Source organism: Pleurodeles waltl, chromosome 2_1 (assembly GCF_031143425.1).
Source record: "Pleurodeles waltl isolate 20211129_DDA chromosome 2_1, aPleWal1.hap1.20221129, whole genome shotgun sequence".
Classification (NCBI taxonomy): domain Eukaryota; kingdom Metazoa; phylum Chordata; class Amphibia; order Caudata; family Salamandridae; genus Pleurodeles; species Pleurodeles waltl.
The window spans coordinates 354,442,779-354,457,253 of record NC_090438.1 but is presented as its reverse complement, the minus strand read 5'-3'; the positions used below and the strand labels follow the sequence as shown (position 1 = coordinate 354,457,253).

The window sequence follows — 14,475 nt, the reverse complement described above, 5'->3', positions numbered from 1 at the left end:
AAAAGACCCAGCATTGCAGGGAGGTTTCAAGCCTGCGTGCTGGAAATCGACGCAAAGGCCTTGCCGTGTGGAAAAGAATCAACACATCGTCTGTGTGCGCCCGGAATACCAACTCACACCTACCTTTTTCCACACATCTCCTCTGCATTCATTGTGCGTGTAATTTTGAAGCAAACCAGGTACCTTCTTCTTATCATTACAAAAGTGATATTTCAACTTGTGATTATCAAATCTTGATCGCTTTGACCTTAATTTAAACAAATAAATATCCTATATTTTTCTAAACCTTTGTGGTGTCTTTTTGTGGTGTCCTCAGTGTATTATTACATGATTTATTGCACAAATACTTTACACATTGCCTTCTAAGTTAAGCCTGACTGCTCAGTGCCAAGCTACCAGAGGGTGGCACAGCATAATGTTGATTCTGTGTCACTTACTCTGAATAGGATTGTGGTCCCTACTTGGACAAGGGTTTATACCTCCGCCAACTAGAGACCCCATTTCTAAAACATCACCTTCCAGCAACTCTCCTAATTAAATTAAGGAGACTCCCACTAGGCTAGAGATCAAAGAAATGGGGGTGATCTGGGTCCTGTGACATCTGTTTTCTGCAGAGGCCCTTGCCTTTGAAGTCTAACTTATTGACCCAGTCCTGGCACCGTCTCCCATCAAATAGCTGTATTGTAGCAGCCCAGGCTTTGTCTCACCTGCTGCAGGAGCAGCTTGGCTCAGGCTGTCAAAGGCTGACCAATCAGAAAAGGCTGCTGGACGGCAGCTTTAGGTAACTTCAGGATAGTATGTTCCAAAACCACTTCCCTATAATGTCTATATTAAATTCGACCTTGGTAAGTTTTGGGTTTTGTGTAAGTAATAAATTGATACTTTAAATTAAGTGTCGAGCTAACTACAATCCGAAGTTAGACTTTATTATATTTTATAAAGCCTTCCTCATGCTAGCCCATGGTGATAGTAGCACTACAATAGGGAAAAACATATTTCACTGTTTTCCGTACCAGGGCATATAAATCATCTTTTATATTGTTCTTGCTTTTGATAACTATTCACCTTACCTTTTGGGCACCAAGGGCAGACCTTAGGGTTGACCTAAAAGTAATAAAAATGTTGTTTTTGATTAAATGTGCAAATTTGGACACAGTTTTATTTCAAAACCAGCCTGCAAGGCAGGCCTGGCTTTAAAATGACATCAGACACAACTGCAGTGCACACTTAAGTGCATTAGGGCCACTGGAGTCTCTACATCTACAAGCCCTAACATACCCTAGGAACTTCCAGGAATATGACGTACAAAGGGGCAGTGGGTCTCCACCCACAAAATGTGTTACAGACCTTCTTCAACCACACTATGGCACAGCTGCGTATGAAAGTTAAATAAAACTCAATGTTCTTTCTTAAAACACTTCTCAGCACAAAGAGTGCAGCTATTTTGACACTGTTCAGTCCGTTTTTGAATGCATTATGTGCTGTTGCTCTCGATGAGCCCTACCCCAATCCCTCAGGTTGTACACAGCTGGGGGCCCACTGGAGCGCTGGGCACAAGCTTAGCAGGGGCTGTGGGGGCTAATGTTACAGCACTGGTTGTACATCATGCACAAGATACCACCAACTCCTACCACAAGCACCTTCTCAGAACTAGTCCTACAGCAGTAACACAACAGAAGTAGTGAATCAATACAATAGGGACAACCACATGACTTGTAGTAGAGAAAGATAAACTGGCTGCTGAAACTGAACAAAAATGCAATTCAGGGATGATTTCACCACCTTCTGTTTTTCTTGTATTAATGTGATTTCATGCCACAGCAGATTAATATGTTGTTTTATCTGTTAAGCCGTACAGGACTTAATCTAAAGGAAGGCCAGAACCAGGAGTTTATCTTTGATTCACAATTGCTGATCCTGAATGTTTGGCACTAAAAATTGCCACTCTAATTTGCTTGGTCATCAACATCTAGTTCAAGTTCAGCTCAACATCTACAATTGGTCCTTGCGTTCTACGAATACTTTTCTAATGTCGTCTGCTTTTAAACTAGTTTGCAAATGTCATTTACGTTTAGAGAACACATTTTCAACAATTACATCAAACCGTATTTCACCTGGTTAAATACCCAACACGACTGCTTGTCATCTACTAACACAGATGCTGAATGCCCCTAACCAAAACTGTCAAGAAAGAAACATGTAAAGTTGATACTCACTGAACCAAAAGTTCCATACAGTTTTCTGGTAGTCATCTCCATTAAACCAACATCTCCAAAAGAAACCTTCATGGTGAAAGGTGAGGGCAGGTCTTCTAGATACCTTCAAACCCTCCTTTGAAAATAAAATAAAACATATTCATATATTTATGCACATGCAGACATTTTGCATTTAAGCCATCAAAATACATGTTGCCTCCATTTTAGATATGCAAAGACTGCGTTGCTTTGCATAGCTGGAGAAAACGTGGACATTTTGCCACTGTACTGTCATCATTAAATAAATTAGTAAGTAATGCATCCAAACATGCACTATAGATGATGAGCAAGACAGAGATGTAAACAAACTAGAATCATTTGTGGGAGTGAGACTGAGAACCTCACTAATCATAAATGTCAGTGTTGATAGTTGGCTAAGCACACTGCCTGTTGAAGCCCAGCCCCATGATGCCATCCCTTTAAAACTATAATGGAACGATACAACTGAACAGGAATATGAATCTGACTGATTACCATTTATGTGATATGTTAGCATTTTTGGTGATTTGTGTTGTGGTTTAGAAGGGGCAATGCTGAATTTCCATTTTTAACGTCCTTATGGAGGGGAAGTCCTCACTGGAAGCCCCCAATGTTTAAAAAAAATATTCACGCTATGTGGAAGAATGCAGGAAACCATCGGCTGTGCAGGATTTTTTTACTTACTTTTTATTGCTCAACTATATGGTAATGGGGCAAAAGTCCCACATTGTGTTTATGAATTTGTATCTGTGGTATTTTCAGGCCCAGCATCAGTGCTGGTGCCCCCCTCCCCCGGACCTCATTTCCACCGATTCACGTACTACCACCGACCAACAGTGCCCTTCAGTTCTCCATGGCCCCTCTCTCCCATACATTTCTTGTTTTTTTATAACGCTACTCATAGTTCACTCAACCTCGTTCTTTGCAGCAGGCACATTGATGCTTTGCTATACTTAATGAGGAGTCAAAACTGCCACTAGACAAACTCCGGTCTCTCTCCAGCAGGAAGATTATTCACCATAGCTGTCATGGCATTTTTATTGTTGCTGTAAAACTGCTGGACCATCAAGGAACTCTGCAGTAGGTGCTTTAAAGCCCACACATTATTTTGAAAAACAGCGCCGATGAGGTCAGCGCTAAGTGCGCCTACAGTGGTCACACTGCACTAAGGCCAGCCTTGGGTATTTGTTCAGTGAGAACATAATTGCAAGGCAAAGGGCTGTTACACAAAGGCAAACCTACAGTCAGCGAGTTATTGGAGCAGTAATTGTATTGTGAGTGTGGCAGTGGACTCTTACTGCACTTCTAAGAAACAAAGAGATGCTGAAAAATCTACCAAATTATTGCACCTGGAGGTTGGACTCTTAATATATTTTACTGCCACATTCACAGTTTATGAGGTCAGGATGGGGAATAACCTGCAGATGCTTTTTTACTGCACCTAAAAATACTATTCGACTCAATACCATAGGCACTGTAAGTAGGGGTGCATTGTGGTGCTGCAGCACCCACAAAACATTCCACACTGGAGTTCAGAAGGTTGGTGAGAAAAAATACATGGGCCTGGTTAGGATGTCGTGGTCGCACCCCCAAACCGCATCAGTGGTGGGCCCAAAAAGACACTCAAGTCAGTGGTCTTCCTCCCACCGTATTTAGATGTATTGCATCTAAGCCATAGTCCACCAAGACGGAGTACACTCTCTTTTGCCAGTTGTATCCCGCAGCTGACATGGCAGACTCCAGTGGTGACGAGGAGGCCCTCCATCACCATCTTGACAGCAGCATCCCACCGAGCCTATTTAGATCACACAGTTGTTCTGGTGGCGTGTCAGTGGCAGGCCCATGACAGCGGGAGTCCGACGCAGAAGCCATACTTTCTAGTACTAGAGCTGTGATTATTGAATGGATGCTAGCAGCCCACACCTATTGCAAACTGGACAATTGTGACCACCTGCAAACACACACTATAAAGCACACACCATTTCAGACCATGATTGTCTTCCATCACACTGCAGCAGACCATCTGAATGCAGGAATTGCTACACAAAAGACAGTTTTGTTTCTGTGTTACTCTCCCTCTCCATTTTTAGTTAAAACCATGCTTAGTGGATTCTCACTTAGCCTTTTGGGCACTACTTACATTTTTCTCAATAATTCACTGTGGCAGAGTTGGCTGTCATGGTGAAGGAAATCATAAGAGTAGAGCCACAATTGTTTGGAGCACAAGTCCAAAATACTACCATATCCCAAAAGTCGCAAATGTCGTACAGAATAGTTGACAGAGTGAATGCTGTAGCTAAGAATCTTCACACAAAGGAGGAGATTAGGAAGAAGTGGAGTGACCTGCAGAGGAAAATTAATTCACTGGCCTCCAAACATCACCTTGAGGCCCAAAGTACTGTTGGTGATACTCCCAGCCACACATTACGACTCTTATCCTGGGAGTAGAAGGTCTTGCAGATCCTACATCCTGAAGGCTTGACAAGAATCACTGGTGGAGTGGTGTCTGATAAGTCACACTTAGCAATGTCTCAACAATCGCAAATGGAGTTCTGCCCTTAAGTTTAATGTTTAGAATGCTGCAACACCCTTAGCAAAACAGATATAGCTAAACTGGACTCCACAAAATATATTGTGTCATACTAATTACTAGCAGCATGGCTGTAGCTCTCCTTCTAACAATTTGCAATATGTATAGTCAGAGTGTGTGTAGTTCCCCATGGATCATCCCTTGCATTGGCTCTGCCCATTGCTTTCTATCAAAGTATGTTGTTCTTCTGAAAACAGGTCCAAAACTACATCCATTTTCACAGGAAAGTATAGCGTTTCTAAGTCATACTTTCTCCTAGCCACATCATACCCATATATGTGTACATATTGCAAATGTGTGTTCATCTTCAATGTAGTCATGGAAAGTGCTATGTGTAACTTACTTACTTTTCAAACAAGTATTGTCTATGGTGTCAACAGATGACTACAACTACCATGATGCTGTGTTTTTGGATCTGAAAAGCAATAGTGCAATGAAATATTGTTCAACCGTCCTTTACCTCCATATGTACACACATTTCATAAACTAATGCATTTGACAGTCACCATGTCATGCTATAGATTAAAATGTCATTTCTTGTGTGTCACAATCATGCTGACACCTGATCATAGTTATACTGAATTTATGTAAATGCCTACATAATTAATTGTCCTTTTTATCCAAGATTTCCAAAGGTGTGCTGTGGCATGTCGAATAGAAGTAGTAGCTACACACAAATTCATCTGCACTGTCTATATGATGATCAAATACAGTTATATTTGTAAACTGAACTACTTTGAATCCAATGTTTTGTTGCCTACTAGGCCTTGGAATGGTCCAGTACTCCAATCTACTCACCTCTGTATTGAGTTGAATGTCTGCTATACGTAACACACAGTTCTACAATAACACTTTTGCATTTCAGGACATCTCCACAACATCAGCACTGGGGTAGACATCTATATAAATCAGGCTGCATGTGTAAAATAATGAAAATAACACAAAGCCCTAATCAGTTTAAGTTGGGCCACTTATAGACAAAGACACATAAAATGCACAAATTATGTAATTATTGCACATTCTCTGCAACTTTCACATGCCCAACCACATGGCCCAGTGGACCACCATCTGCCAGGCAATACATCTCCACTCCAGGCCAAGAGAAAGCCTTCAATGAGGACTCCACTACTGCAAGTCCAGATGATCAGGAGCCAGCTGATCCACCTTGTGTGTCTGGCAGACAGTCCCAATGGGTCACACTCTGCCCACACCTCTACCTCCCACCACAGCTGCAAAAGCATCTTAGCATGAGGGCACCTCCACTTCCTGTCCCTGAGGAGGTATACACAAATCCTGTGCCCTCCCTGTCCTACCTGCTGTTGAGACAACACCAACACAGCCTCCAGTTCTGCCAGGGATCAGTGGGATGGTGCAAACTTCCTCAAGGGTACAGGCTAGGGGACTAGGGGTCATGGGAGGGAATCTGTAGGCCAGCAAATTGAGGCCACTATGGTCTTTGTCAGCCAGACCACCATTAACCAAGTCTTGGGATCAATGGAACAGTGCCAAGGCGTGATGGGCCAGGTTTTAACTGATCTCCAGGCAATCATGGAGGTACAGTGTGAGCACACCTTGGAACCACAGAGCCACAATGAAAGAATGAGCTCCCTGACAGTGGGGCTTTTTGACATCTATCACCTTATGTGCAGGGCTTTTCCTATCATATCTGCCTCTGTCTGTGGTCCCTCCAAATCTGGGCCAGGTACACCACTGTCAGTCACAGACAGGGAGGCCCTGCCACATGAGGAGCCTGCCTCACACACCCTAGTCCCTGCACCTGTGCCCCTTCTCCTCCACAGACTTTCCAGGTTATCTGGATCAGCAGGAGAGAATGACAAGACCAACACCACCACCTCCAAGAGACGCAGACCCTAATTTCCTCCTATGCATATCTACTATTCACCCTGTTCACTATTTAATGGACACATTCGCCTTTTCTGAGGACAGTTGTATCTTGGACATTGGACTTCAAATAGTTTTTGGGTCTACTACCATGAGTTTTTGGTCCTTCTCCCACCTCGCTGCCAAAACCTGGAACTCCCTCCCCACCAACCTACACAAAACCCAGGACCTCCTGTCCTTCAGAAAGCCCCTCAAGACCTGGCTCTTCAAGCAGTAGCATTCCCCCCTCCTTCCCCAGCGCTTTGAGACCCTCCCGGATGAGTAGCGCGCTCAACAAAAAAATTGATTGATTGATGTTTCCATCCACCTTGATAGACTTTATTGGTTCATTTCATTTTTTTGATTCACCTTACTGTTCTTTTTTGTCATGCAAACAAAAGTTATGGACACAGACTACAAGATTCTGGTTGAATCATTTGTGGCCTTTCGTGTGCCATGTCCATCTTCCACCATCATGTTGTCGAATCTTTTGAACATTCATTTGCCAAACAAATGTAGAAATGACAAAGAGGTAAAGAGTTATCTAATTTAGTTAAAGAAACAAACTCCAACCACATGTGGTAGTCCACCTAAAGCATATAAATCTCCCTTCACAGTGGCCAAACCTTTGGACGTGTGAATAGGATGTAGCTGTTGATGTGTTTTATCGCGAAAGCAAGGACTTCCTGTAGCACACCACTGAAAGCTGGCTGGAATATGCCTCATGATACTGCCACAGTGTATTGAAAAGTGCCAGTGGCAACAAAATGAAATACTGCCATGAATTTCACTATTGGTGTTATGGCTGTGGATTCATGTTGTGAGGCAGGAGATCAGACTTTAAAAGTTTGCCTATTTAGTCAAAATTGCTTGATAACATCCTCTATGGTGGCAAGGACTGTAAAGGACCGGAACACTTGAGGCCATCACCTTCTGCCCATGGTTGAGTTCAGACATCTCTATGTATGGAAAAGAAAATATCAGCTGGAATGGGCAAGCCATACTTTTAATGACTACACATATCTGACTTCTTGGTAACAGTAGAAATGTGATTGGGTAAAACATGTACACACATTAACATCAAATTTTCGCACCTCAAAATTATTTACAGCTTTTTTTCTTTTTTTCATTGTGTGCAAATAATACATTTAAAATGTATTTTTTGCACACTTGTTTTCATTTTTTTTTTAAATACCATCAACGGAGGTAGTACTTCCCCCGTGGCACTATCGGTGTCAAACATAGCCACGGTTCACATTTTATTGTGTCATATCTTACCAAGAAAAGTGCCATTGGTATCTGACAATCAGAAATACACTAGCCTCCATTTTGAGTGCTCGTTACGCACTAACAATTGAAAAATGCACAGCTTCATACTCTGAAATGGTGGCTGCCTGACCTTGCCATGAGGATATTGGCTACCCGGTGTCTGTTGGCAGAAGTCGACCTCGTAGGAGGTGGTACCCTACCCAACGGGCTCTGCCATGGGCTAACGTGAGCCTAAAGCTGTGCCCGCCTCTGTCACGGATTGTGTCCGCTGTGTACTTGTAATCCGTGTTGAGAAAAAACATTCACTTGCAGCCATCAAGACCTCCTCGATTCTTTGCTGCTGTTTCTGACATCTGGGAGCCAGGATGCTGGGCAAAGCAGGTGACAGTGCCCCTGCCTTCAGCACGTAGGAGCAGGAGCTCCTTGCCAGGGAGAGCCAGTCCCTGTGACCCCAGAGGAACAGGAACATGTTTGATTGGGGAATGTCTGACTGAGTAACCTCTTCTTTTCTGATACACAGGCTATGTTCCTCTTTGGTAAATAGGGGTAGTATTGTGTTTGGAGTTGACAGAATGATGTAGCTCAGACAGATTGTTTTTTGCCACTGTCTGAAATGTCTGTGCATGGCAATGTGAGGTCATCTGAAAGTAGAAGCTATAATGTGTGTCCATGTAGGACACAAATCCTATTTCATCACACAAACTGAAGGCCACTGACTACCAGTGGCGAGTAGACAGTGTACCAGTAGTAGGACTGACAACATACAGCCAATGTTCAAACAATGGTGATGTTGAGGGAAATACGTAGACAATGGAGTTGTCTGATGCTGTACCGTCAAGTGGAATTTCAGCAAATAATCTATATGAGGTTGCTCTGTATAGATAAACATGTAATAGAGCCACATATAGGTGAAGTTAGTTTATGTGCAGCAAAGTCAGATAACACAGGCTCGCAATCATTCATCCCAATCTGTCCCATTCCAACACATACTTTTTCATACACTCCACAAATCCCTGCGCTCACTGACACATAGCACCCCTTATATCTTGACCTTGGTCACTGTATGTGTTGCAGACCATGGGTTCTGACTCTTGGGAGTTTAAGCAAGAAGCCAATGTAGTTGTGAGTCGGATTAAGTGCAAGCATTATGCAGGTGGTTTGGCGTTCAGTAGCTCACAGTGATTGTGAGTAATCAGGGGTTGCTCCCACAACAGTATAGCTTGCATAGTTCTGGCCAAGATGATGTTGTAGGTCTGATTAAGAAACATGGGGAGCAAGTATTGATGGTGCTCATGACATCACTGCAAATCAGTATTTCTGAGCTACCTGTAATATTTTGTTTGGAAAAAATCTAGTTACTGTTAGATGAATGTCTGTGTGAATATCCAAAATGTAATGTCACGTCAGTACTGCCAAACAGAAACACTTACATTTATTTTCTTGTTCTTTTCTGTCAGCCATGCAGGTCAACCCCCCATCAGAAGTGGGGGATTTGGAAAATGATCGCAAAGAAGGTGTGGATCCTAAGGGTCCACAAGAGGCACAGTCTGCACTGTAGAAAGAGGTGGGAGGACCAGCGCCATGCAACACGGAAGTCTGCTGAGAGCCAAGTCGGGCAGTCCTCCCAGAGATCCAGGTGGGTCCACCACACCCTTAACCCCTAATGGCCCACATCCTTGCAGTGGCTTACCCAGAGCTTGACAGGCAGTTGAGGGCCTAACAGCAGCAACAAAAGGGTAAGTCATTGTCTTTAGATATTGCTGTGTTTTCACGTCTTTAGTTTTCGGCTATGTGGTATGCTATCAACATTAAGGTTGACATTCATTGAAACCCCATAAGGATTTCTGGAGATGTAAGTTGATCAGACAGTGTCTGATGCTGTGTGTGGTGTATTGCTTTGCGATGAAAGATGCCACTATATTCCTCCTCACAAGGCAAGTACTATTGTGGGTAGACACATGGTTGCATGCAAAGGGATTACCAGCATTTTCACATTGCCTGAGGGACAGTTTCACAAAACATGCCCCATGTCATGATTGGGTCAGGTGTGATGGTACTTCACAAATATGTGTAGTGAAAGTAGGCCCCTTTGCTGGTAACTGTACAATTATAATGCTGCTGATATATCAGAGTTGACATTGATAAGGTGGTGCTCTGACAATATGAGAATGACAATCTTCACCAAATGAATTGGTATTCTGTGTACAGTGGCATCATTCCTTAATTAAAACATATTTGAACACAGTCTGTCCAGCAAAATATCTAGTAAGTTAATGTGGACAGTAGCAGGTGGACCTGAGTCCTTGATCCTTCTGTTCATGTAAGCCACTCTGTGAAAAACAACATAAATGTGTCTGCCAAACTGCATTGATTGCAACAGACAGGAATGTGTGCAAATTAATGAGCGTTGTACGTCCCACAGACATTTTTGTGTTTTTAGTTCTGCCCAGAGGAGAAATCGATGATGGAGAGCCATGTGATACTGAAAAGGACATTTGCATATGGAAGGTTACATCAGATAGATGATGTGGTGTCCCATCTTGAGCAATCAATTTCCATCACAAAACCTTTCCCTTTGGGAGAAGTGAATCAATTTTAGTTCTATACTGCAGTGTTTCAGAGGTGTCTCCAGGACTATGGCAGTCATTACAACATTGGCGGTAAAAGCCGCTTACCGCCTTGCAGAAGACCGCCAACACACCGCTGCGGCCGCGGAAATCCGCAACAGCTATTATGACCCACAGCATGGAATACACCAAAATTCAGACACCCACACAAGTCCGCCACACCAAAGGTCAGTGATAAAATGGCGAAAACAAATCCTCCACGGTCACGCCAACAGAAATACGCCACAACATCACGACACACGAATCCACCCGGCGGTCTTTCAACAGCGGTATTCCATTGGCGGTACAAACCGCCGCGCTCAAAATACACACACATTTACAAAACACTACCACATTGGACAATTCGAAATACACACACCTGATACACATACACACACCACTCCCACACACCCAATACAATATAAAACACACACCCACATCACCCACAAACCCTTACAACATTACCGAGAGAAGGCCAGAGAGAGACAGTACAATCCACAACCAAGTATCCACAGGCACAAAATACCATCACCAACAGAACTTGCACGCACCTCACACAACACACCACTACATATCAGCACACCTATCACCACACACACCACCCCACACATCACCCACACCACCCCATTGCACGGCAAAGACACCCCAGGTTCTCTGAGGAGGAGCTCAGGGTCATGGTGGAGGAAATCGTCCGGGTAGAGCCACAGCTATTTGGAGCACAGGTGCAGCACACCTCCATAGCTAGGAAATGGAGCTATGGCGAAGAATAGTGGACAGGGTCAACGCAGTGGGAGAGCACCCAAGAAATCGGGATGACATCAGGAAGAGGTGGAACGACCTACGGGGGAAGGTGCTTTCTGTGGTCTCAAGACACTACCTTGCGGTTCAGCGGACTGGCGGCGGACCCCCAGCTCCTCCCCCACAACTAACAACATGGGAGGAGCAGGTCTTGGCGATTCTGCATCCTGAGGGCCTCGCAGGAGTAGATGGAGGAATGGACTCTGATAAGTCAAAGCTTTACTATTACATCCCCTACCTGCATGCCATCACATACCCTCACCCTCACCCCCATCACTCCAACTCCTCACAAATGTCCCACTATCACAAACCACCCATCCCAACACCAAGCCCTGCATGCAACAACAAAACATGGACACCCATCAACAAAGCATGGCCACTGCACATACCCATACACCTCCCTAAACCATCATCATACAAGGTCCCACACAGGAATGCAAGCACTGGGGTACACGGTCACCCACCCATTGCACACAATGCCACACACAGATGTAATAAACATCCTTTTATACCCCCGCAGGACCCCTACCCAACGTCAACGGACAGGAGGGTCCACACATGTCCACACCACCAGCAGAAGAGGCCCACAGTGATGACAGAACCTCTGTCCAACTGGATCTAGATGACCAGCCTGGCCCATCGGGGACCTCTGGAAAGTTGGTTCCCTTCACACAGTCACAGGCCACTACAGAGCTTCCTCCCTCTGGAAACACCAGCACAGCACCCACCCAGCTGGCCCATACCTCTGTCCCCAGGACACGTCAAGCGGCAATGTGTCCACCACTACAGGGAACCCAGGCTAACCCACCACCCCAACAACAACAGGGACCTGGGGACAGTGGTAGTGGGCACACGGTCCAGGGGAAGGAGGCCCAGGAACACAGGGGAACTGGGAGGGCTGCTGTGCGACAGGTGGAGGACAGGCCAAGGGAACCCACTATCCCCGAGGCCCTCTCCTCCATCATGGGAGCCTACCACCACTCCCAGGAGACGATGGCAACGGTACTGGCCTAGTTTCAGGAGACCCAGCGGCTACAGGAGGCACAGTATTTGGGCTTCAGGGAGGAACTGAGAACCATCAATTCCACCCTGGGCATCATCGTAGGGGTGCTGAAGGAAGTACTCAACACCAGGAGGGACACTGTGGCACAACAAGGAGCCCCTGACACTAGCATGGATGATAAACTGCCCACCACCTCTGCCGGCGCTAGTGGACAGGACGCCCCGCCACAGGACCACCACACCAGCACCCCACCCCCTGCAGAGGGAGAACCACCCCCCAAACGGTCCCTGAGATCCAGGACAAAGACAGAGAATGATGCCAAGACCCCTGCCAAGAAATGAGACCACCCTGAGTGTTATCTTTCTGTCCCACTTTGTCATCCTGTCCATCCTCAAACTGCCCCAGCTCCACTTCCTATGCCCATTTGGGCAATACACCTGTGAGACTAATAGACTGGACTCTGCCATGGACATTCCTCCACCATCCCCCTCACCATTTTACAACCCCCTCCAATATTGAGCACTTAAATAAACACCCTTAAAGCACAAAACAATCTGGAGTCAGTCTGTGATTTCGAAATTGTGTATTAGCAATTATAGTGGCAAAATGCTCTTTCAATTGTAATGGCAACATACCTATGTCACACATCTCTAGTCCATGAGGAAACAAAGCAGATGTCACACAGTGAGACCCACATCTGTGAAATCGTAAGGGTAAGTGACAACTCAGTGACCATACACTGGGTGAAAACGACAGACAGTAGAGAGGTAGTAGTGTTAAGGTACATGTAGTAGGCAGGTCTGTACTCTTACCTGTGTCTCACTGGAAATATTGCAGGATCACCGAGTTCCTGTTGTCCATGTCCTCTTCTTCTGCTTCCTCGTCTTCACTGTCCACAGGCTCCACAGCTGCAACAACACCGCCATCTGGACCATCCTCCTGCAGAAAATGCACCTGTTGTCGTAAAGCTAAGTTGTGAAGCATACAGCAGGCCACGATGATCTGGCACACCTTCTTTGGTGAGTAGAATAGGGATCGACCTGTCATATGGAGGCACCAGAACCTGACCTTCAGGAGGCTGAAGGTCCATTCTATAATCCGCCGAGTTCGCCCATGGGCCTCATTGTAGCGTTCCTCTGCCCTTGTCCTGGGATTCCCCACTGGGGTCAGTAGCCATGACAGGTTGGGGTAAGCAGAGTCACCTGCAAATGGCGAGGGACAACTGTTAGACACACACTAACCTGTAGAGATATCCCCAGACCCAGACAACCATTCTCAATGTCTTGCTTCCAGGTGCTCACCTAATAGCCACACCCAGTGCCTCTGGAGTTGACCCATCATGTAGGGGATGCTGCTATTCCGCAGGATGTAGGCATCATGCACTGAGCCAGGGAACTTGGCATTCACATGGGAGATGTACTGGTCTGCCAAACACACCATCTGCACATTCATGGAATGATAACTCTTCCGGTTTCTGTACACCTGTTCACTCCTGCGGGGGTGGGGGACCAAAGCCACATGTGTCCCATCAATGGCACCTATAATGTTGAGGATATGTCCAAGGGCATAGAAATCACCTTTCACTGTAGGCAAATCCTCCAGCTGAGGGAAAACGATGTAGCTCCGCATGTGTTTCAGCAGGGCAGACAACACTCTGGACAACACGTTGGAAAACATAGGCTGGGACATCCCTGATGCTATGGCCACTGTTGTTTGAAATGACCCACTTGCAAGGAAATGGAGTACTGACAGCGCCTGCACTTGAGGGGGAATTCCTGTGGATGGCGGATAGCTGACATCAGGTCTGGCTCCAACTTGGTACACAGTTCATGGATTGTGGCACGGTCAAGCCTGTAGGTGATGATCACATGTCTTTCCTCCATTGTCGACAGGTCCACCAGCGGTCTGTACACCGGAGGATGCCACCATCTCCTTTTGTCCCAGCGGACGGTGCCTATGAATGACAACAGCGAGCACAGAGTCAACCAACTTAGAGGTATGTACCCACAGCTTACACAGAACACGAATCATAATCCGAAAAGTGGCCTGTATGTGTGTTGAGGATAGCCTAGGTATGTGTGACACAGTTAAAAT

At 45.4% G+C, this 14,475-nt stretch overlaps 1 protein-coding gene across 1 annotated transcript in view; it reads right to left on the bottom strand.

Annotated features, from left to right (window-relative positions):
* LOC138265011 (transmembrane protein 182-like) overlaps nt 1-14,475 on the bottom strand; it is a 263,899-nt gene that overhangs the window by 162,527 nt on the left and 86,897 nt on the right. The window contains exon 2 of the mRNA XM_069212587.1: nt 2,217-2,331. Within this exon, the coding sequence (XP_069068688.1) occupies nt 2,217-2,331 (115 nt within the window). The remainder of the gene's footprint in view (nt 1-2,216; nt 2,332-14,475) is intronic.